Genomic DNA, 25,281 nt, shown 5'->3' with positions numbered 1-25,281 from the left:
AGATAGATAACAGACAGAGATGGATAGATGACAGACAGACAGACAGATGACATATAGATAGATAGATGACAGACAGACAGAGATAGATAACAGACAGAGATGGATAGATGACAGACAGACAGATGACATATAGATAGATAGATGACAGACAGACAGATGACAGACAGACAGATGACAGACATATAAATGAGACAGACAGACAGACAGATAGATGACAGAGATGGTTAGATGACAGACAGACAGATAGATGACAGACAGATATATAGATGAGACAGACAGATAGATGACAGACAGATAGATGACAGACAGATATATAGATGAGACAGACAGATTGATAGATGACAGACAGATAGATAAGATAGATGACAGACAGATATATAGATGAGACAGACAGATAGATGACAGACAGATAGATGACAGACAGATATATAGATGAGACAGACAGATAGATGACAGACAGATTGATAGATGACAGACCAATAGATAAGATAGATGACAGACAGACAGATAGATGACAGATAGATAGATGACAGACAGATAGATGGATGACAGACAGATAAGATAAATGACAGACAGACAGACAGACAGACAGATAGATAGATAGATAGATAGATAGATAGATAGATAGATAGATAGATAGATAGATAGATAGATAGATAGATAGATAGATAGATAGATAGATCTGGACACACACAGCACGTTTCAGCATCTTAGTGCACTCTTATGAGACCCTGGACAAGCACACACAGGGAAGAAAATTTCTTTATTGTTATGGAGACTGCAGTTTTCACACCACAAATGCTTGACTTCTGCAGAGCAAAAAAAAATGATACAGTACAAGAAACATTACAGCCAAATATCTGCATCTTCACCGATACACTGCAAGAACAATATTTCTGCCCAAACAAGGATCCTCAGGACTTCAAGAGCTACAAGCAGATGTGGCAAAACATTTCTCTCTTTTAGCATGCAGTGAGGAGTTTGTATAGAGGTCAGCTTTTACTGAAATGTGAACCGTCATTTATCACACCAACACAGATATACATACAGACAAGGGTTTTAAAGGCATAGCTCGGCCAAAAATGAAATAAGCTCTCCTTCTTATTCCTTTCCACACATGTATAGTGTTATAAAAAAAAGAAGAAAAAAAAGAATACACTAAACGCCTCTAATTACAGCACTATAAATTTTCCTCTCAAATTTAATTCGCATTACATTAGGGCTGTTATTGCATGGAAATGAGCAGCATGAACATACTTCAAAATATCCTTCAGATAAATGACCGAATCTTCATTTTTGGCTTAACTATGCCTTTAGGTCCACCTTTAGGTCCAGCAACGAGGTACAGTTCAGAAGTGGTTAGTGAGCTCTAATTAGTCTCTACTGCCTTACAGGTATTAAGTCACACACACACACACACACACACACACACACACACACACACACACACACATCAAAGGGACAGAGCAGTAAGCAGTGGCAGGAGCTGGCTCAGATCAGACTCTATGTTGGCAGTTTTGTGGACGGGGTTTCCACGCAGGTCCAGTCTGATCAGTCTGGTGCAGGATGCCAGCGATTCAAGATCAGACAGCTTACGGATTTCTGAACGACGCGTTAAGAAAATATTTTTATGGTCTACAGATTCTGATAAAAGACGTACAAATATCTCATAGATATTAATGACTTTTTGTGTAAACTACTGTTTAAAAATTTGCACTTGCAAGATTTTCTTCCCAGCATGGCTTCATTTATTTTTGATTTATTTGACAATACAGTAAATACAATAATTTTGTAAAAAAAAAAAAAATTACAATAGCTGTTATCTGTATGAATATGTGTGTTCAAAGCTGAATTACTCTTCAGTGTTACATGATACTTAAGAAATTTCTGATTATTATCAGCGTTAAAAACATTTCCGTGATACATTTTTCAATATTCAATATTCAAAAGAATTTAAAAGAAATCTAAAAAAATAAAAATAAAAAAATGATGCAGTCACTTTTGACCAATTGAATGCATCTTTGCTATTAAGTGAAAAAAATCTGAATTTTGATTAATATAAAATTATTTTTTTATATTATTTTGATTAATATAAAGTTCAAATAAGAAGCAATGATTTGAAATAATTTTTTCAAGACATTTTAAATGTCTATACGGTCTAAAAGAAAAAACAAATGCAGCTCAAATCGCTTTCTATATTATGAAGAAGGATATTAGACAACACCAAAATAAATTAAAGCCATTCTTCGTGAAATAGACAGGACACTTCTCATTCTGCCTTGTATCTGAGGACCCTGTATATTATCTGTATCTGTTACATAAAACACAGAAGAGAGAAACACACATTTGACCAAACCAGCCACTGAGTCTGACAACAGGAAAGGGCTTTTTTTAATAAAACGTTTGGATTTTTTGGAGAAAAGGATACGGTTGTTCCTCAGAGAGACTTCCTCCAGTTTAGGCAGATGATACAGTCCCTCCAGATTTTCAATGGCATTGTCATCGGCCTCCAGCACCTGTGTGTGTGTGTGTGTGTGTGTGTGTGTGTGTGTGTGTGGACAGGCAGTAAACCACATCAGTGTGATCGTTCAAAAGAAAGACTTGTAGAAAATGACAGCAAAGGAAAGGAGCGTCAGCTGACCTCAAGGCACTGCAGCATGGCAAACTGAGGAGGCAGCCGCAGCAGCTGATTGGAGGAGAGGTTGATGTGAGTCACCAACAGAAGCTGATCCAGGTGACACAGGGTCGTCAGGTGCTGCGTTACAGAAGAGAAAGACAAAGAAAGAAGGTCTTCTGGAGGAGGACGATGAAGCTACCACACTTGAAAAAACCTCAAGAGAAACCAGAGCGGCTGTTTGAACGCAAGAAAACACGAATGAGGGACTGGTGTAAAAACAGTAATAAAGACTTCCTGCAGTCATCTATGAGGTTTGATAAGCAGGGCGTAAGCGCTGATAGAAACGAGGAGGAAGAAGATGTGTGTTTATACAGTGACTGCATCCTGTGTTTCTATTCAGCATCGCACTGACCTTAAATCTACTTCTTAATCTATTTTCTAAATCCTTTAACAGGCGCACCCAGAAAAAGATGCATTAATTATCTGTTATTCCTCGTATGGAAGAGAACTGACGCCAAATTGAAGTTCGGTTGTCACATAGCAACAACAACTAAATAAAATACACCCAAAACAAAACATTTGAAGGTACACCAAAAATTGTGACGCGAAAACGGAAATAAGCTGTGCTTGTGTGTGTAATAAAAACTGTATTTATAAAATTAAAATACTTAGTTCCCACTTTTCATCTATTGTCTTTCATATCAATGTTATTGTTAGTTGGAGAAAAACACACACACCTACATGTTACTATAGCGTATAGTATAGTAAATGCATTTAAATATTTTTCAATTATATTGTATTGTATTACACACACACACACACACACACATATAATTCTATTTGTTTGACAGCACTAATACACACTCGCACACACACACACACACACACACACACACACACACACACACACACACTTGTAAAAGGGTCGGCCTTCACGGTTTCTTACATCATAAAATGATGCAAAGAGATTTAACTACCGTTTAAACAACTTTAATCTTAACCTTTAATCCTCAAATGGTTAAGATGACTAAATGAATGGAGTTGCAAACATTTTTTGAGCAGGACTTCACATTTAAAACACGGTCTATTAAATAACTGCTTGAGAGGCTCACGTGCCGAAGCTTGAGCAAGACTGCGGCACATTACTCACGCACTACTCACACTGTAAACATTCAAGGGTGCCGCCACACAGGAAGACGGGACCTTTCTAAAACATCCTGACCATTTCTGAGAAATATGTCTGAAAAAATGTACTATGCGTTTATACATTTATACAAATCTCAAACATTTACAATTTTAGTTCAATTCGTACATATTAAGATTTATTACACAACTTTATTACATAAAGCTATAAAGACGGCGATAAATATATGGTTTTAAAAATCGTTCTCAACATTAAAGAATAGTCTAGAAAAATGTGTTTTTTCAAAAAAATTTCCAGCTGACGAACGATACAAACATCGACAGCCAATCAGAATCAATCCTTCTGACATCATTCACTGGAGTGGATGCTAATAATATACTACTATATATATATATATATATATATGTTATCTTCCTTCAGGTGAAAGGGCCTTAATATTTAATTTCACATTGTATGTGTGTGTATTTTCAGATGCTCTGTGACCTTGATTTTAACCACACTTGTAATATGGCGCACGAGAGCGGTGCTTTATAATGTGTGCTTTCCTTTCGTAGGGGGCTTAACAACACAGAGTAAGCAGAATATCAGTTTTTCCATCGGCCTCATCTGATCCGGTAAACACTCAGTTCTGTTCCATTCATATAAACTGAAACGGTTTAGCAATTTTGTTTAACAACTCAACCGAAAATAATTAAATAAATATTTCAATGAAACAATTAAATAGAATTCTAAAAAACTGTCCGGCAGTAACTGGGCTCTCTTACCTTGTTTGACAGGCTGAAGACCCGCACCTCAGCATACTCCATTTTCAGAATGGTGTTTTCAATCAGAAACTTGCTGCAGAGGTCACTGTAGTAGGTGGAGCGCATCGGGTCCACTTCCTGTGAGAGAGGTTGATAAAACGTAACCGTGATTTGTACAGGCACATCATTAGAGTATAAATTAATTAATTTAAAAGACATTTCTCATTTCCAGAACCCCAGTATTCTATTATGCATATGATCTGAAGGTTATTTCCTGCTGCCAAAGCATAGCTGAGTGTTGAGGTTATGATAGTATGTCCTCACTTTAAGGGTTTGGAAATGTGCCAGCGTCTCTTTCTCATGGCCTAGAGGATCCAGAGCTCTCATGAGGAGTATGATTGTCAGCAGACACCCTGAAGCGCGCACACACACACACACACACACACACACACACACACACACACACAGAGTTACAACAGCTTCTTACGCCAAAGGTAAGGCAGCAAATACAAATGCAATGTGAAGTATGCATGTAAAAAAACACACACACCCAAATAAAACACACTTACATTTGTTCTGCGGTTCGAGCTCCAGCAGCTGATTGCAGGACTGAAGCTCTTCCTGTAACACTGAGCTTTTCTCAACAGACAACTCACTCCTGCCACAAAAAACAAACAGAATTTCATCCCATATCTGGTAATAAATTAGTCAACGCAATAAAACATTAGTAAGACATTACTCTCCTCATGAGACCTCTTGACACATGAAAAAAAATAAATAAATCTTATTATGCGATTATTATACACACACACACACACACACACACACACACACACACACACACACACACACACACACTTTAAGAATCATGAGTCCCTTGTTTGTTCTGAACAGTTAAACGGAGCACTGTTCTTCATGTCCTGCGAATCCTTCTGTTTTCCATTCTCTTTGGCATATTTGTACCCTTTTCAACAGTGACGGTATGACTTTGAGATCCATCTTTTCACACTGAGGACTGTTTAGAGACATTCACTGAGGCTCCACGAGGAAACAAGATGCATTAAGAGCTGGGGAGGGGAGGGGGTGAAAACTCAATATGTTCAAAGTTTTCTTATTTTGTTGCAATGTATTTTTTTGTCCCATACAGAACTTCCCTTCAGAAGCAACTTTGCAGAATACATATTAAAGTACAATTTACCTTGATCTTTAAATGTAAAGGTTTTTCCACAGATTCTGCAAGGGGTGCCCAAACTTTTGCACACGACTGTATATTCATTGTACACCTATATATACACAAAGTTACAACTATATATTCACAGTTTACATTTATATATTCAAAATTACAAATATATAACTATATATCCAGATAATCCGATTTATCACTCTATAATCAGATGATCAGATCACTCATTGAATGCCGTTATTTATCTAATAGTTTCACTGTAACCTCAACCAAAGCCCAGCCCTCTAAAGGCATGTGATCAAACCTGAATCTGTGAAATGACAGGCGGGGCACTGGGCTGTGATTTCTCAGGACATATATATCAGTCATATCTGTCAAGTAGTAGGCAGGGTTTTTTTTGTTTTATCAAAAACAAATCCTCTGCAGCGATTTTTACTGCAAGAGTTCAACTTCATAAATGCATTTATTTTTAGTATTTAATCAAATGCATTTATTTGATCAAAAATGCTGGTTTTGATTAAGTTAACAAAAGAAACATTTCTGATTGATGTCTGTCAAAAACCATGTTGAAAACAATGTGCTGATTCATATTTTTGACCTTCTTCCATTGCTCCAGGGTCCAATCTTTATGCTCCCTAGTCATTTTCAAAGTGCCCCACTATGGATTTTTTCACGCATGTAACGCAGCTCCAAGTAAACAAAAGCATCCTTAAATCTGTAAGACAAAGTCATTGTCTCTCAAAAGAAAGAGTCGACTTTGAATCACTTTGAAAAAAGAATCCCAAGCCATTTTTAATGTGGAAGTCGAAATGAAATGCCCGCCACTTGTTGATCTTTTCACGTTGGTCTGAATGAAAATGCTCATTTATTCTTTGCCACCAGGTGCTGCTTTTGGAGCAATCAAACCTCACAAACACTGCTTTAAAAGTAATCCACCAATCAACAAAGGGGTTTGGAAAATTAATAGTTTGGGAGTATTTGTTTAAACAGTTTTTTTGATCTTGCGTGCATGTCAACCTCTTTTTTGGGACTCCCAAAACCTTGCATAACCCATAGTAGGTGCTCTAAGCCTTTTTTCCCAGATTAGCCTCGATGAAAAGTGGTTTTCTACTCTACGGTTGTTTTTTTATGATTAGATTTCTCCAAAGTTTAAGTCATCACCGAACACGATCATTCAAGACTTTTTTCTGACCACATTTTACTTCTTTGAACACGATGGTTCCCCACTGTCTTTTAAAATGCGTTGGACACTTCTTAACCCAGTTTTTCTCCTTAGATGTGCTTGATGTATGCCGATATACCCTTCTGAAAAAGAGTAGCATCTTTCCACGACCACGGGATGCGTCTCCCGACGTGGTTAAGAAATAAGAAGCTACTCATTGCACCAGTTAGGGTTAAATAACTATTTACCAGCTGAAACATAATTACCCATGCAGTAAAAGCTGTTTGATGGTTAAACCCATTTGGTTTCTCCTTCAGATGTTTCTTGATGTTCCAAATAAGCATTAGAAAGACTTCTGAAGGTATTAATTATGCCGAGACTGATGGACGGGTTGCCAATGAATGTATTAATCTTAAGAATCAAGCTCTTCATCTTCAAATGTTGCGTCAAAAAACAATTTAACACAACCTTTTAACAAAAACACACACACTGCAGTACCTGAAAAGCTCCTGATCGGTGGCTGAGTCTCTGCACCAGCTTTCAGAAGAGCCTAAAACATGACAGAGACGTTTACACTTGCCCTCTCTGCCCATCTTCACCAATAAAACTAAGTCCTCTTCCTCTGCAAACACTCGTCTCACCTGTGTAGAGCGCACAGTCTCTGTGTGAGTGTTTCTCCGTCCAGTGGACCGTCAGGTTGTGTTCGTTACTGATGTCGCTGATGGAGCCGGGAGGAAGATCACACAGCTGACAGAGACGGTTAAAGAGTGAGTGTATAAATGAACAAAACTACCGATCAAGTGCTTTAGGAATAAAAGAAGAGGAGCTCATTATATAAACAAGCATATGAAACATTCTGATCATTTTTGTACCTTGGTCATTAAAAAAAAAACGAAAATGTGCTCAAAATGGCCATCGAAGATGTAGAGGAGTTTGTTTCTTCATTGGAACAGAGTTAAGAATTCAGCACTGCATTGCTTGCTCACCAGTGAATGCTCTGCAGTGAATGGGTGCCACCAGAATGAGGGTCCAATCAGCTCGCGGTCCACAAATAATAAACACCACTCCAGTCCATCACTGCGTGTTTACACATGAATCCATTAGGGCTTTTTTAAAACGGTTGAAAATTATTTTAACTGTCCATTGCTAAAATACAAGTCCATAATCCCACATACTGATTTCACCATCTTATCAAAGTCATCTCTATCATCTTATCTAAAGCTGGAAAGGGAAACGCACGGATCAATTCCCAATGAACAAACCGAAAGAGTCCAGAACGGTTTTAAACAAACATGGATGGGTTTTATTGTGAGGGGAAACAAGAGATTGACTTTTTCACTGGAAGAAGCATTATTACGAATTATGGACTTCAAATGACTTCGTTAAAATGACTCAATGATGCACAAACACAGCTTTTCACGTCCAAAGTATGTTAATTGATGGACCGGAGTGGTGTGGATTATAGCGATGTTTTTATCAGCCGTTTTAACTCTCATTCTGACGGCACCCATTCACTGCAGTGGACCCATTGCTGGTTTAAAGAAGTGAAGCTGCCTGAAGAAGCTGAAGTGAAGGATACCCAGACAGGACTGTGACGGAAACGCGGGTGGGCGCTTCTCCACTCCACCTGCTGAGGCTGCCCATCCAACACCAGCATCAGCCCCTCCGACTGAGCCTGAGACAGAGAGACACTCATTCAGGGGCGGTGTGCTGAAACTGTGCCGCTGAGCTTCTCTCAGGAGTCACTTACATGAACAGGTTTGGAGAAGGCGACGGAGACCCTCTCTCCCTCCCGGCTGACGTACACACAGCTGATCATCTCCTCTCGCTCCGCTAAACACACACACACACACACACAGCAGGGGTGAGCAGACGTGTCTTCACAAATACACACACACACACACACACACACACACACACACACACACACACACACACACACACACCTCTGCCCAGCAGCCAGCGGTAGTAGAACCAGGCGCTCTGGTCATTGGGGTCGGTGAAGAAGGCATTATGCGCCAGCTCATATTCTAGAGAAGAAAAAAAAGGTTACAAATTTATTACATGGTTTACTTAACTTATTCTGAAGGCAGCCTGAGGTCTAATCTTTTTGTTAATACCACAGCATCCTTAAACATTTGACTCTGATTCTGTTGGACAGATACTCTGAAGGGCTGATTATTTCTCCAACAGCAAAGATAGAAGCAGGTCCAGGTCTCTTACCATGTTTCCATAGGCTTCAACGGCAAAACAACCACAAAAATACAGACGTGTGTCAAAAAATAAAAAATAAATAGAAATCACCTAGTCTCCTGAAATAATAATAACTCAAATCAGTATTTTATTTAATAATGTAATGAGTCCTAATGGCATAATGAGATTATTTTCTTTATAGTAAACAATGACATAATTACCTTCAATGACTATAATTTACTCTCTGTGTAATAAAAACATTTATTTCAGTGAAAAAAATTCATCCAAAACATTTTGAACAATAGGGTCCTACAATTATTTTTTTCTTCCAGAAATTCTTTTTTTTTTTTTTTGCAAATCTAACAAAGACACGAAACACCGATTTACTTTGAATCAAATGAAGATAAAAACCCTTTTATGTTTGGCAAACCAACCGAGTTAAAAACTAACTGGTTTACTGTTAAAATTAGTACGTGGCCGAAAAATTGTGTGAATATTCCTTTAAAAAGGTTTTAACAATAATTGTATTTTTTCTGTGGAATTCCACACTACAGAGTAAACTCTGTTTTTATGAATGGACGAGTTTTCTTCTTAAACCATTTGACCGTAGAAATGTAAGCACGCTTGTTGTGTTTTAAAGAGTTGCAGGGGTAACATGTCACAGGGTCTCTCTCTCTCTGTCTCTGTTTAACCAGATTTGGTATTAATTTGGTGTTGGATAGATTTAATGTGATGCAATTCGGTCTGTACCCTTAAAGTACCAGGTTCGGTTCCCAACCTAACCAAGAACATGTTTACATATTTAATTACAACCAATTTACGTAATAATAATAATAATAATTCTTTCTGTACAAAATGCATTATTTATTTATTTACTGATTAATTGATTGATTATACAAATGATTTGAGGTCAGTAAGTTTATAATTAAAAAAAAAATGCACTGAACTGATTAATTAATTGACAAACTATATGTATTTTAAAAAACCTTTTTTTTTCATTTTCTATACGTCAAAGAATCCTGAAAAAAATATTTCCACAAAAATATTTATCATCACAATGATGCTGAAAATTTAGCTCTTTACAAAAATAAAGTTCTTTTACACACACACACACACACATATATATATATATATATATATATATATATATATATATAAATGAAAGAATAATAAGTAGAATTGTAATATTAATTGTTTAATTTATTTAAATTTTAAATTGTAATAACATTTCACAATATTATTTTAGAAAATAATAATATTTCTAAAAATAAATAAATGCAGGCTCGGTGAGCATAAGAAATTTGTTTCGATATTAAAATCTTACCAACACCAAACTTGAGAGTGGTACATAATCTGTCCAGCATGTGCTCATGTACTGCTTCTGCGGCATTAATTCAGAGACGGAAAAAAAAAATGCGTTCCAGACGTGCTCAAATTAATATAACGTGGAACGTAAGATGAAACACAATCTCGAGCGCCTTATTGCTTGCCCGCTGTGAGCCGCTCTGAGTTCACGTACCTTTAAGAAGCTGCTCCTCGCAGACCCTGTGTGAGTGAATCTGAGGCGACGCTGTGGGGAAGGGGCTCGCGTTGGGGGCGGAGTCCTGGCCCGGCTGTGGGTGGAGCTGAGGCAGCAGCGTGCTCCTATAATGCCAGCTGGAGTAGTTGGAGAAATTGGAGCCGATCAGCCGATCAGTGAACTGCAGCTCCTGCTCCACGGAAACACCGGACTGCTTGACCACCACGCGCCGGTAATCCCAACAGTGGACTGAGGGGAAAAAAACACAACAGAAAAAGAGAAAATATAAAGCTGTGAACACGGAGTCCCCCGCCATGTCTGTCTGGTTGGGTCTCTCACAGTTGCGCTCGTCCAGGCTGAGGCAGCGGTCACAGAGGCCCAGCTCTCGTGTCCAGTCCGGCTGCGGCAGGCGGGTGTTCACCCAGGTGCGGTGGTGCCAGCAGCCGTAAGATTTGGGGTTGACTTTCAAACAGGCCTCGATAAAGTGCAGCTCAGACTCGTACAGCTTCTGCACCTCGTCCTTCTCTCTAGAGGACGCAGAGACAAATATATTACTGTCTTTAAAATGCTATTCAGGTCGTATTTGATGAAGGCTTGAGTTAAATATTTATTCAAAAGACTATTTGTTTTTCTTTTGTTTTAATGGTAATAAAAGCAGTTTATTAAGAACATTACATGTCCATAACATGTCCTGACACCAGGATTTTTACATAAAAAAAAATAAATAAACAAATAATAATTATATATATATATATATATATATATATATATATATATATATATATATATATATAAAAATGTAAAATATTTCATAGACCACACTATTTCTGCATTTAAACAATTTGTTTTGGTGCTTTGCATCATAATATAATGTAATATAATATAAAAATTCACACAATAAGTCCACAACAAGTCCTTGGCATAATTAATAAAAATACAATAATATTTATTTCAAATAAATCAAAAAGAATAATATTAAATAATTTTGTCATTTTTACAAAAAATTGACATTGTTTTCAAACTGTTATTTCCTTATTTTTGTATCCCTGGTTACATATGTAATTCTTTAAAAATCAATATACAATTATTAATAATAATAATAGAAAAATAAAAATACATACTTTTTTACACTCTATTCCAATGTAGTATAGATTATAATCTTTAGATTTAATGATTATCTTTTTTGATAAAATAAAAATCATTACATTTGTCAGAAATGTTTTCTTCAATTTTTAGTGCAAACTGTTCGTTCCCACAAAAACAGGTCTTATCAGTTTTCTGTCAGACAGAGCTATGTAAATGTACACAAGCTTTTGCACATCCATTTACAAATAATAAATATTAATAATAATTGTTTGGGCATAAAAAGTGTCCACGTGTGATTTAGAAAAATTCAACAGAAGTTGAAAATCAGAAACCAACATGCAGTTCAGCCAACAGTCAATTAATCGATTTTACCGATGGTGCTGACCAATACTGAGAGACCAAAAAAAAAGAGAGCTGGGCATTTGTGAGAAAACCTCAAAAGATCAACCCCCTAACTGTACAACATTCACACCGGAGCCAGCCTCTCGTGCGGTCTATCCTGAACGATCTCAGCTCTCTTACCGTAACGTCTCCAGGTGTAAGAGCACTTCTCTCCTGTAGTTCCACAGCGTGGCAAAGTCCGGGTTCGAGGACAGGAGCTGCTGAGTCAGCTGCAGAGCCTCCTGGTCGTGTTCCCCAGCACTCCTCTGACAGAGAGAAACTATTACAGACCCCGGCTCCGAACCCGACTCCATTCTATACACCAACAAGCACACGACAAACCTTCTTCAAGACGGCGCCGCTGGGGGCACACACGAACGCTTTCAACTTCTTTCTCTCTCCTTCCTCTTCTCTCCTCCTCCTGCTGCGCTCGACTTTATCTTCACCCGTCCGTGCTGACATTCACACAGAGAGAGAGAGACAGCTGCTTAACGTACAGGGGCAAACTAGAAGAAATGCCATAATGCTGTGACAGAAAGAACAACTCACCATACTTCACCACTTGATGAAGGTCTAGAAACAGAAAAACAGCACAGATTAATTCATTACACACACACACACACACACACACACACACACACACACACACACACACATATATATATATATATATATATATATATATATATATATATATATATATAGTCAGACCAAATTCAAGTGTTCCTTTATTCATTTATCTCCATATTCATATTCATTGAGACTTCTATAAGAGATAATAAAAAATAATGTAGACTTTCACTTGAAACGCACAACATCCCATTAGTACACACTTTACTATATATTATAAATCAGAATAATGTATGAAAGCGTGTCTAAATGCATCTGTCATGCTGAGACACAATCGCAGACGCTTCACAAGACGCTTTAAACTGTGCTTTGACGTTACCCTGCGGGTGGGGTTTCCAAATCAACATAAGATCTATCGAACAGCTTCACGTGTTAAAGAGTGTTTTTGTTTTACCTCTGTATTTGATTTCAAGAGGCGTCGGACGTGAAACAAATGCAAGCTGTACTACAAACAAGTCTTCCGTCGCTTCAAAAACACGTCACCGCGACGTCCCCTAGCGCCCTCCGCGGGCTGCCTCGACGCGCCTGCCTGCTGCCTTTATTATTTACCTCTTTATTTCTGACTTTATAATTTAATGCATGACTGCAATTATGGGGAGAATAAAATATTGTTTTTAATAAAAAATAGACATAATAAAAAGCCGTGTTACCATTACCATAAACAGATAAAAGCTGATTGGCAGTTAGTACCTGGAAAAAATATATATTGTGTAATAATATATTTTTTTAACGAAATAAAAATAAAATCTAATATACTCTAAGTGTCAGAAATGTTTTCTTCATCTTCTAGCACGGTCAGTTCGTTCCCATACATGAAGGTTGTATCGGTTTCCTGTCAGGCAGTGCTGTGTAAACGTATACAGGCTTTCGCCCAGCATGCATTCAGACGCTCAACACGCACATCCACGTTTCCACATTACATCAAGTCAAAATAGGCCAGATTTGATAAGATTACATTACTCAGCATCCCCGGGTTATTGTGCTGATCTGAGAGCGCAGATCTGTAATCAGAGACCCCGCTGTAACGTCTTTTATGTGCTCAGGTCCGCTCCCAGTCTTTTATGAGCCCGATGCTTCTTAACGCCACGTTCCCTGAAAAATATCTCGTTACCTTTGTGCGGTGTTTCGATTTTTGTTTTGTTTTTGTTTTTCTCAACGAGCGGGAAATTCACAATTATATAACATGTTAACAGACTACCGCCAGAAAATCCCCTCACGTTTTCTTTGGAAGTCACAGGGGTAACCGTCCGCAGAACAAACCCGACGAAATCATACATAGAGACAATATATATATATATATTTTTTTTATGTCGGTTAACATCAGACCAATATCACATCAATAAACCAAAAGACAGACATTTTAAACCAAACGGGAGAAGTGAACCACGTCATTCATGTTACTTCAGTCGTTCAATATTAAATGTTAAATCTGTTAAATCCCTCATTGTTCAATTCCTGACAATGTTTTATACAACCAAAAAACACAAAGCACAATACATATGTACAATTCAGCCTCATTCAAAAAACACCATTTTAAATGGAGTCGGGAGGACTTTTGCCATTCCCTTCCATTAGTGTGAGAGACATAAATACAAAGAAGAGTGTTCGAGAAAAGCCAGTGAAAGCGTTTCGCCATCACCGCTAAATAAAGGCACCTGTGTGTGAGGCTCTGATGAAGGTTTTTAGCTTTTATGTTAAAGGGTTATTAGACTGTTAGAACTACTGGTTTGTTATATTCAGGTTTTAAGTGAGAAATAATGCTGTCTGAGGTGACGGGAGCCGTAGAGACGTGTTCCCTTCGGTCCGGGGAGGAGCGGCGCTCAGGGCTTGTCCTCCTCAATGGAGAAGCTTTGCATGGGTTCCTTGCCCAGGTTATAAATGTCCTCCAGCAGACTTCGTGGAGTCAGGATGTGCGTTGAGCCTGCAAAAAGGGCACCTCTTCAAAACACAGCCCGTTTTCGGGTTTAGTGAATCACGAGAGCGCTGCTACGGACTCTTACCAATGATGACTTCACAGGATTTATTAGCGTGTGTGACTTCATAAGCGCAGCGCATTTCTGAGTAGCTGACCCCACCCAGGACAAAGACAATGAGCCGCGAGCCGCTCCGGAGATCGTCCGGAGAACTGCCCTTGTGCTTCTGCCGCGCGCTGACAGGAGACACAGGAGACCACGCGGTGCATTAGACAGGACTTACACCATTAATCACAGCCAAAATAATCCTTTTTATTTATTAAATACGTGTGTCTACTCTGTGTGTTTATCTATGAATACAAACACATGCATTTAAGAAAAAAAATAATAATAATTTTTATATATATATATATAAAAAAATAAATAATATATATATATATATATATATATATATATATATATATATATATATATATATATATATATATATATATATATATATATATATATATACACACACACACACACACATAAAATATACACGCATGTTACTATTCCAAATATATTCTTAATTTGTGAGAATAAGTAAGAAAATAGTTTGACAGCACTAATATATACATATTACTGTTCACAGGTTTGGGGTGCCAAGAATTTATTATTTGAAGAATTATTTTTGCTCACCACGGCTGCATTATTATATTAGATTATTGTTATAATGTTATAACAATGTATAACAGCCTTCTAATATATTTTAAAATGTAATTTATTCCTGTGATCGAAGCTAAATCATCATCATCATCATCATCATCATCATCATCACTCCAGTCACATGATCCTTCAGAAATCATTTTAACATGCTGATTTTCTTTAAAATAAAATATTTAATATTATCACTAATGTCAAAAACAGCTGGACTGCTTCACCTGCCATTTTTTTGGTAATCAGAAATAAAAATCGTTTAAATAAAAAAAACAATTAAAATGTTACATTATTATAACATTCTTTACAGTCATTTTGAAACACCCCGATTTATTAATTTATTAATAATTTCAAGCAAAATACACAAACAAACAAATCAACCAATCCTTGCTTATATTTGGAATTATTTAAAACCTAAAAAATTAAAAAACGCTCGAAAAATAATATCTGCATCTGAATATTTTATACGTTACATTATATTGGCCTGCTGTAAATTGGGTTGATTTTCTGCTATTGGCGGAACTAAATAAGTAACTGCATTCAAACGATTGAATCGGCATGTATATGAAACAGAATGAAAGCATTTCTTTCTTTCAATCAAAAAAACCAATGAATATTTCGGACCCCAAACCTTTGAACGGTACCGTATGATCTATCACATCACGTAATTAGATCATCAGCGGGGGAAAGCCTTCAAGCTTTAGCTAGAGAAACACCAAGAAATTAAACCTAATGTGTGGAATGCTGTACAGCCAGTAACCCAAAGGGCTGCTCTTCCCCCTCGTCTTACCTCAGCACTCTGACAGCCAGAGGAACGGAGAGAGACACGGTCAGCTCTACACTCAATCACAACCAATCGTTTAGCATGTACTGATTCAGACTGATGGATGAGCCGCGACCGCTGCTACACTGAAAGCGCACTACTGATTTAACTGATTTATCAAGGTTTTTAATCTGTTATGCAAGAGACTTCTTGTGAAGTGTTTGAATGTACCTTACAGCGCGAGAACCGTTCCACGCAGACGGACACTCAGACTGATACGGCCAGTCTCTGACCTCCAGTTTGTTCTCCACGGCATCCTGCCATTCACACACACACACACACACACAGAGACACAGACACACACACACACAGACGCACACACACAGACACACAGAGAGAGACACACACACACACACACACAGAGAGAGACACACACACAGAGAGAGACACAGACACACACAGACACAGACACACACACACACAGACGACACACACACACACACACACACACACACACAGAGAGGACACACACACACAGAGAGACACAGACACACACACAGAGAGACACAGACACACACACACACACACAGACACACACACACACACACACACACAGACACAGACACACACACACACAGACACACACACACACACACACAGACACAGAGAGAGACACACACACACACACACACACACACACACAGAGAGACATAGACACACACACACACACAGACACAGACACACACACAGAGGGACACAGACACACACACACAGACACAGACACACACACGCACACAGACACAGACATAGACACACACACACACAGAGGGACACACACACACACACAGACACAGACACACACACACACACACACAGACACAGACACACACACACACACACAGACACACACACACACACACACACAGACACAGACACACACACACACACACAGACACACACACACGTGTGTTAAATCTACTCAAATTCATTGCGTCTCCTCTATTGAATTTGTATTAGACCACTAGATTCTTGCTAATTAATGTTCTCATATAATATTCGAATGGAGCGGAGTTTCAGTGGAGGGATAGAAATCTCTCGCATTTCAAATATCTTCATTTGTATTTCACGGAAGAAGAAAAAAACCAAACATTAAAGAATGAGAGGATTTACATCTCGCAACTCATCTACATGAGACCAACGTGTAATATATTTGAAGTACTGACTCGGTCTGCCTCGGCTGGGATACAGTGCTTTTAACGGCAGAAGACTTAAAGCTACAGTAATAAAAACAGTCTACGGGCGAACGAGGGGTAGCTTGAAGTTAATGGGATACAACTAATGCTACAGAAGTGTGCTGCTCTCACGGTGGCTGCTGTGAACCTGCCTGCAGAACTTTATAATTGTGCGATTCGACGTCTTTTCACTCGAAAAAGAAACTGCCCTCTGGAAATCAACACATGACTATCTCCCCCCATGGCTTTTACCAGAGCTATATATAGCAAGAGAACAAGACATCGTCTTTATGATTTCTTAAAGCATGATATTTGATCTCTTAGTCTTGACCTGGAACAATACATATATGTTATACTTCCATTACACTGTACACATTATAGTTGTAAGCACATATCCTGCTGTATTATCTACAGCCAGCTAGCCCAGGGCCGGCGTGAGAGCACTTCAGGACAGCTACTTGACTTCTTGGGCTAGTTTTAAATTCACCGCCTTGTACGTCTATTTTTAATGTCTTTTTCAGTATATAAATGCATGTTTGCATTATATCTGTATAATTCTAAACTTCTTTCCATGTTCATTTGTGAGAAAATAAAGAGGACACGTACAGAAAAAGCTTGTACGCAGATATAAAATGAAATACTGGAACTTCAGCTATTATATCAGATACAAATAAAACAATAAACAGCAAAAACCTGATCATAAATATGATATAATAAAAACTAATGTTTGGATTTTTTCTATTAAATCACAATTTCCTTGAGATTTTTTTGGTAGCACTTTACAATAAGTGTCATTTGTTAACGTTAACGTATTCATTCTTGTTGGGAAATGAAAACGAGATTTTTCAAGCTCTTTAATAATCCTTGTTAGTTCATGCATGTAAAAATAAAAGCAGTACCATTCAACGGGTTTTGGCTAATTTTTTGATTCAATGCTTCGATAGGAGGAGCCTGATTCGACTCCCAATCCCTCGTGGCGTGTTTTTTCTCCCAATAAGTTAATATACAGCCTATTAAAAGTTTGGTTAATAATAGAAATAATTGCTTAGCAGGCAAATGTTACGTTTCAACCACGCTTTTGGATTCGTGCCAGTTTGAGTGCGTCCATCTGAATCAAGCCATAAGCTTGTTTTGCTGGAAGTTCACGATGATATTCAATATTTATTGTATAATGTTACAGTCATTTGCCTGAGTTTTGTGAATGAGCGTCACACACCCTAAAACGAAACATCGACTGCATCACAATTTTCCCTGTTTGTTTACATCAGTGATTATAAATGTCTAATTATGGCTTGACTCTTATTTAGCCCGGCCCCCAAACATATGATTCTACCAATCAGCCAGCTGTTGGCAAGTTTCTAAAATTCATATTTGCCTTCTGAAACACCCTGCTGATCCCAGATTTTAGTGTACAGAGATGTGCAGGTGCAGTTTGGAAACTGAGGTTTGGGAGTAAGAGTCACTCACCTCCATTATATCTTTAATGACGGGCGTCCAGCGAGACACTTTATAAGTCTCCTCATCTGACCGGTCTCTACGAGATTGTTTACGGAACGAGAACAAACTCGGCTGTTGTGATAAGAGGTGGAGATAAAACTGAACATTAGCCAAAGAAGCTGTTAAACGGCATTTGCGTTTCACACGTCCATCCATAAATGTCAAAACTAAACGCTAACGGCCATCGAACGTCATGAAATGTTGTTGGGTCTGGATCCGGATACATTTCGAAATACAAAACTGCAAATCAGAAAGCAAATACTAAGTGAAGAGAGACAGAGGAGGCAGAAAGCGTCCACATGCTCACCGTGGATAGGATGGGAACTCCCAGATGTTCCCAGTTCAGGATATACCCTTTCTCATCCTCGATTTTCACATGCTGAATTAGTTTGTTCAGGTTCTCCGCTGTTGTACCTGCTCATCACACAAACACACACACACACGTTCACAGCTGCACTCATCGAGCAGGAAAACACCTCTCTTCGGCTGCATTTATATCGAAAACCTTTCTTTCTAAGGTTCTGGAGAAGGCGGTTTTTATTCGAATGCAATCATTTTTTGAAAATAATTACATTCTTACATTTTTTTTTTATATGGGTTTAGGGCAAAACATAACAGAGCAGCTGCCCTTTTAAGGGTTTAAAGTGATATACTATTAAATGCTAATTCGCCGATCCCAGCGTCATTGGTCCTGAGCACAGCCTTCAGCCGACACCACTGATCCTAATATTTTGATTTCTCAGCTAGAAAACCGTGCTGGAATTCGGGGAATAGCTCTTAAACGGTTGAAGTCGTATCTAGCAGATAGAAGTTTCGCTGTAAAAAGCTCCACTAAAATGAATTCCTCAAGGTTCTATTCTTGCCCCCCTTCTGTTCTAACTGTACCATCTGCCTTCAGGAACTATACTTAGGAAAAATTCATTTCAATGTCGAGGATAAGCATATCTTCCACTTCAGAAGACAATGGGTCTGGTACGAGCTCACATTTGAACCTATCTGGCATCAAGAATGGATGGCGTTAAAGGTGTTTTTTTTAATTAATGAACATAAAACTGAGTTCATGTTTTTTGGCCTAGTCAGGAATCAAACCACTATAAATGGGCTATTCTATTCTTGGCTCCCTGGCTAAGCATAATAAAGCAGTGGTGAAAAATCTTGATGCACCATCAAAGTACATCAAGCCAATCAAGTAACCCTTGGAAAATCTTACTGATCCCGAACTTTTGAACGGCAGCGTTTCCAAATCGTTGCATGTCAAGACAGGAAAAATGTTCACCGTTCAGACTGAAGATGTAGAGAAGAACGGCCCGGATCTTATCAGCGGTGTCATGCGGGTGCAGCAGCACAGGAAGTAATGTCCTCATGGGGTCCTTTACCTTCTGTCCTTCAGCATCCGCGCCTACAGCCAGATCCTACGTGAAACAAATAAAAAAGTGAGACACGCTCTCAACAGAAGAGGGCGTCCTTTCTCTCAAGGCATCATTAAGCTTGACCTGCTCGGCTTTGCAGAGTTTTTCCACATTCTTCTGGTAATGACTCATCAGGTCCTCAGCTAAACACAAGTGGACGGTTTTCTGAAGGAAAGAAATCGGACGATTGAAACGGCAAGCGAGTATTTTAAGCGAAGTCGGACGCCAATACCGAACGTATGAGCAGTATGAATCTTTCAGCCGCGGGCGTCATGTGATAGCACACTCTTTCGGGACATGCGAGGCGGCTCGATTACCTGAGCCATCTGCTTGCGGAAGCCTGGCATCTTCTTCATGAGCTGTGATAGGCCTCCGATTGAGATCTGCCAATGACAGGGGCATCCGTGACATACTTACATAAGGAAAAATCTGCAACTGGAGACTGCCGTTATTGTTTGGAGGTGTAATTAATTGTAAATATATACCGTACCTTGTCCTCGGCCGGTTTCTTCTCGCCTCTACTGGAAGAGATTTCCTTCACCAGTTTGGGGATTTGCCTTTGGAATAAACAAATGCAATGGTTCGATTAACGAGGATATGTATGGTGATATGATGCATTACAAGGCATAAATAATGCATACATTTTTTTTTCCAATTTATCAAGGATGCATTATCTTTATCAAAGTGACCACCAATGTCTCCATGTGACACTGAAGACTGGAATAACGATAATGAAAACTTGATCACAGGAATGCATTTTATTTTAACGCCTAGATAACAGTTCAGAGACCTCTTTCGAAAACCAAAATATTTCAAGCCCCAAGAAGATAGCAGAGATCTAACTCTACCTAATTCTACTCACTCAGTAACCTCTGCAATGTGCATGTGACGCAGTTTGACCCATAACTGATCCTCTTCGTTCAGCAAAGCGTCTTTCTTAGAGCCATCCTTTAACCTGTACCTAAAAGAAAACAGACAGAAAAACAGCAATGCACTGGAGAACCATAATAAGGCACGTCTGTTCAAGTAAGCAAAGCTCAGTTGATCTGGCTGAATTGAGCTGTGGTGTCATACTCGTAGGTGTTGTCCTTTATCGGTATGAGGTCGTAAGCCATGGCCTGGTAGGTGAGCTCATGAAGGATAGGACTAACAGGGTCCAGCGCGCGATCAACGATCAGAAGCTGAGCCTGTGTTTTTCCCTGAAAGTGAAAGGAAAGTACTGAAGAGGCAGTTTGTGCAAGCAGAAATATCCCTTATAAGAACACATCAGAAAAAGAGCAAGATCATAAGCATAGAGAGTAATGATCTTTTTCAGCAATCCTCCAATTTTCCAACAAAACTCCAACAAAAGCAATTCAAAATTAAATCAAATCGATTCTTTCAAAATGTCTTATCCAAAGAAACTGATTCAGATTGTCAGCAACCTTAACATACATATATATATATATATATATATATATATATATATATATATAAAAATACATTTAAATTCACTTTAACCTTCAGTGCGTATTAATAAATAGAAATACAAAAATAAATAGAAATACAAAAAACACACTATCGTTCAAAAGTTTGGATTTGGTACGATTTTTTTTTTAATGTTTAAAGTCTAAAGACGTCTGATTAAGATATATCGTTACAATTTAAAAGAACAGCTTTCTATGTGAATATATTTTAACACATAATTTATTCCTTTGATCAAAGCTGAATATTCATCATCACTACACCAGTGTCTTATGATCCGAAATGATCAGAAATCATTCTCAAATCCCTCAGAAATCTACATTTCTGATCATCATTAATGATGAAGAAGTGGTTTAGCTTAAAATAAGATGAAAAATAATTTTCATGAGATTCTTTAATCGAGATTTTACACTTTTTTTTATTATTTTAGTCACTTTTGACACATTTAATGCATCCATGCTGTAGAAAACTATTTTTTCTTTCCTTTAAATCAAAACCCACCAAACCTCTGAACTTCAGTATATCTTAAAAGCTGTATCATCCAGCTCCAAATCCGACACTCAACAGCTGGCTCACCTTTTTTTTCGAATTCTCATCCAACTCATAATGTCGTGCCAGTTTATTATCCACAAGTTCAGCCAACGTCTTTCCGCAGTTGGGATTCTGACTACTAAAAACAGAAAATGATGCAGATTAAACCTGCCATCGAGCTTTGGGAGTACTCTGAGAGGAGTGAGTGAGAGCGGGCTGAGTGTACGTCTTGTATCTGACTCCGGGGTACTCGTCCAGCGTGGCACAGAGCGTTACGATCTGATCGGCTATCATCTCCAGCGTGTGATCTCGGTCCTGACTGTTCGGTGTGTAGATGCTCTTGAAGGCCTCTGCGTTATCACAGCTGAACACCTGCACAGGCGAGCCATCACACACACACACACACACACACACACACACACACAGTCAAAAACGTAACTGCTAACAGGCTAAATGAATCTCCGGACACACTCACCTGTGCTTCCAGTGGCAGAAAGGAGATGTTGATCTCTTTACAGACTTTAATGTGCTTGGCACAGTTCTTCTTCATCTTGTCGAAGAGATCATCTGGACAGTCTATGGCCATTTTGAAATAAAAGTCATTTTAATTACAAACTTAAACATTTTGTTTATTTATGTGTGTGTGTTGTGTATATTGTACATATATTAGCGCTTTCAAACTAATAATCGTGACTAATCACATCCAAGATGAAAGCTTTTATTATATATATATATATATATATATATATATATATATATGCGCATTTATTTAAATTTATATAAATTATCATATATATAGAAATGTAACTTTTTTTTTTTCTTATATATATATATATATTTTTATATATATATATATATATATATATATATATATATATATATATATATAAATAAAAACACACACAGTACATACATATGTAAAATTAGATGCTATTAATCATGATTAGATGTTTGAAAGCACTAACACTTTTATGATAATCTTCTCAGTAAACTCACAGTCAGTGAAGAAGACATAGGCTGCTTTGTATTTGGGGTTCGGTTTGAAGTCATTAATAAACGCATCGATACACTGCAAATATAAAAGACCCGGGTCACAGACAGATCATCACTTTCAAGTAAGTGATATTATGCTTATCATTAGCGTCTCCCGAGCTCTGACCTTGGCAGCAGGCGTCATGAAATAGATGGCCTTCATCTCTGGAACCGGTTCTCTGTTTTTGTACAGGTCCTCCACAACTGTGAACAAACGAGAAGCAACACGTTACGGCGTAATTCCCCGCATGTCCATTCTTTGGCTCGAATACGGAGGAAACGAAAAGCTTCCCTTCTGGAAAACACAGGAAGGAAGAGCGTCCGACTACACTTCAAGCGCTGAACCGCTGGATTTCTGTCTAAGACACGCGATACACAACAGAACCGGAGCACAAGCTCTTCTTTTACTTACTTGTGATGCCCTCCGACATGAGATCTGACATTTTGCAGCAGGAGGAGAGGAGGCGCGTGGTGAAGTGGTCCAGTATGAGGATCTGTGAGAAGATTTAACATCAGTTTATCAGTCATGTTTCCTAAATCTAAGTTTCTTCTGTATTCTGACATACACGTGAATGTAAGAGAATACTGAAAATGAAAACAGAAGTAGAGAGGAACTTATTTTGAGATGCGCATGTTGTGCTCAAAAACTGGAAGCAGATGGATGCAAAGTCCTAGGGGATTTTTTTTGGAGGGGGAAAAAAAACTATATAAACACATGACTCGTTCACAATAAGGTCTATGACACGCATTCAAAGCTAGGTTTAAGGAGTTGAAGTTGCGATCATCTGACATGAATGTGCTCGGAGAGGAAAACCAAGTCTTGAAAAGACCGTTATTCTTGCTGTTATTTCTTGCTGTTGGCATGCAGCGAGTGATTTGTGAATTCTTGTGGACCAGTTCTCTCTAATGAATTTGTCAGAACAAAGTTGACAGGTTACCAGAGGTAATACGGTTGTTGTTCAGTATATAGTAAAGATGCTGTTGTGTAGGTGAGCTGCTCAGATGATCCAGACCCTGTGTTTAGTTTACAGTAGAGATTCACAGCAGGAGCGCACGCTTCGGCTCAACGGGGGTCCAATCAAACACAAGTGTGCAAAATAAAACCGGAAAGCTTTCGGGGGGATAGTTACGCAGACTGACCTTCCATACTTCTGACTTTCTGCAGTCGGCAATGAGAGTGTCCTTGATTCCTGTGACACCAAATAAAGCAATCTGTTAGTTACGGCACTGAATCGGTTTTGCTGATGCAAGAAGCTTGAGATTGTTCTGCTTGAAGAGTGCACAGACATGTAAAAATAGAGATGAGAGATATTAAACATAATTTTCCTAAAATATATACATGTTATATAAATACCAAAATACACAGTACACATGCGTATATACACACACACACACACACACACACACACACACACCATAATCATCATCTTATAGTTACCACTGCATCCATATATTTAACACTGCACAAATGAATGGGCGCGTGTCTTCCTCAGGTGTTCTGAACGCTGCAGACCGGAAGTCAGTGACACCGGTTGACCGAGAGTAACGCGCGCGGGAGAACCGAAGTTCCATCGTGACATCATCGAACACACCGCGTCGTCATAAGTCACGAGAACACGCAGAAGCGGCTCTGACCCGCTCCCCGTTAAAACGGAAACACCCGCTGCAGAGCGGTCAAAGCGAGCGCAAGCGAAGCTGGAAGGGCTGGCTAACGTTAGCACAGGAGCTAACGGAAAGTGTGACACACGCAAGACATTTAACGAGACGAAAACGACCCATAAAACGGAACACAGTACATATTGAGCACGGTCTCCTCACTGACACCAAAACAAACGCCTGAACAACTTCGTGAAACGACTGTAAGCCTCTGAGCCAGCGCAGAATGAACCCATCTCTTTAAACTTCCTCCGAGCTGCACTCTCATAAACGACGACGCATGTAAGAGGTCTGCAGAAAGTCGCCCGATCACTCAGAGAACTTACTTTGCCAAACTATTTTTTTCAAGCCGTATTCTGCTCCAGTTGCCATCTTGAGTTGAGTCGAAACAAATGCGCGCTTCCGCTGTCTGGGAGGAGTGAGAGCG

The 25,281-nt window shown here is 38.6% G+C and overlaps 3 protein-coding genes across 7 annotated transcripts in view; 1 reads left to right on the top strand and 2 right to left on the bottom strand.

The window, feature by feature from the left end:
• The window catches only part of LOC122328838 (NACHT, LRR and PYD domains-containing protein 12-like), a 69,566-nt gene that overhangs the window by 15,225 nt on the left and 29,060 nt on the right, over nt 1-25,281 (top strand). The gene's annotated exons all lie outside the window — the stretch shown is intronic.
• On the bottom strand, nt 745-13,188 carry rabggta (Rab geranylgeranyltransferase subunit alpha). The gene is given in 18 exon segments (XM_043224908.1): nt 745-1,602; nt 2,429-2,516; nt 2,642-2,755; nt 4,526-4,642; nt 4,829-4,917; nt 5,074-5,162; nt 7,348-7,399; nt 7,491-7,596; nt 8,429-8,524; nt 8,600-8,682; nt 8,796-8,879; nt 10,562-10,810; nt 10,901-11,088; nt 12,170-12,294; nt 12,371-12,420; nt 12,423-12,483; nt 12,578-12,601; nt 13,053-13,188. Coding segments are annotated over 17 exon segments (1,743 nt in total). The 5' UTR covers nt 12,581-12,601; nt 13,053-13,188; the 3' UTR covers nt 745-1,453.
• Nucleotides 13,948-25,281, bottom strand: stxbp3 (syntaxin binding protein 3). 4 transcript variants are annotated; one of them, XM_043224904.1, is made up of 20 exons: nt 25,181-25,281; nt 24,339-24,388; nt 23,611-23,692; nt 23,326-23,402; nt 23,163-23,235; nt 22,642-22,742; nt 22,393-22,538; nt 22,212-22,305; nt 21,246-21,370; nt 21,034-21,132; nt 20,662-20,728; nt 20,489-20,554; nt 20,256-20,336; nt 20,039-20,174; nt 19,070-19,176; nt 18,733-18,834; nt 16,265-16,350; nt 16,061-16,069; nt 14,659-14,807; nt 13,948-14,579 (listed from the first exon to the last, which is right to left on the bottom strand). In XM_043224904.1, exons 1-20 carry the CDS (start codon nt 25,224-25,226, stop codon nt 14,479-14,481), a joined length of 1,797 nt encoding a protein of 598 aa, XP_043080839.1. In that variant the 5' UTR covers nt 25,227-25,281; the 3' UTR covers nt 13,948-14,478. The 4 variants fall into 4 exon arrangements, with proteins under 4 accessions (XP_043080839.1, XP_043080841.1, XP_043080840.1 ...); XM_043224906.1 differs by lacking the exon at nt 25,181-25,281 and adding an exon at nt 24,637-24,655; XM_043224905.1 differs by lacking the exon at nt 16,061-16,069.

The sequence above is a fragment of the Puntigrus tetrazona genome, chromosome 23, assembly GCF_018831695.1.
Source record: "Puntigrus tetrazona isolate hp1 chromosome 23, ASM1883169v1, whole genome shotgun sequence".
Taxonomy (NCBI): domain Eukaryota; kingdom Metazoa; phylum Chordata; class Actinopteri; order Cypriniformes; family Cyprinidae; genus Puntigrus; species Puntigrus tetrazona.
This window is presented reverse-complemented; position numbering and strand designations above follow the sequence as displayed.

What these genes read in the sequence shown, in the direction of transcription:
- stxbp3 (XM_043224904.1), bottom strand. Translation starts at nt 25,226, where the DNA reads ATGGCAACTGGAGCAGAATACGGCTTGAAAAAAATAGTTTGGCAAA. An exon ending in GAAAAAAATAGTTTGGCAAA is followed by an intron (nt 24,389 to 25,180) that starts GTAAGTTCTCTG and finishes TTGGTGTCACAG; the next exon opens with GAATCAAGGACACTCTCATT. An exon ending in TCATTAAAGATATAATGGAG is followed by an intron (nt 16,351 to 18,732) that starts GTGAGTGACTCT and finishes TGTGAATGGCAG; the next exon opens with GATGCCGTGGAGAACAAACT.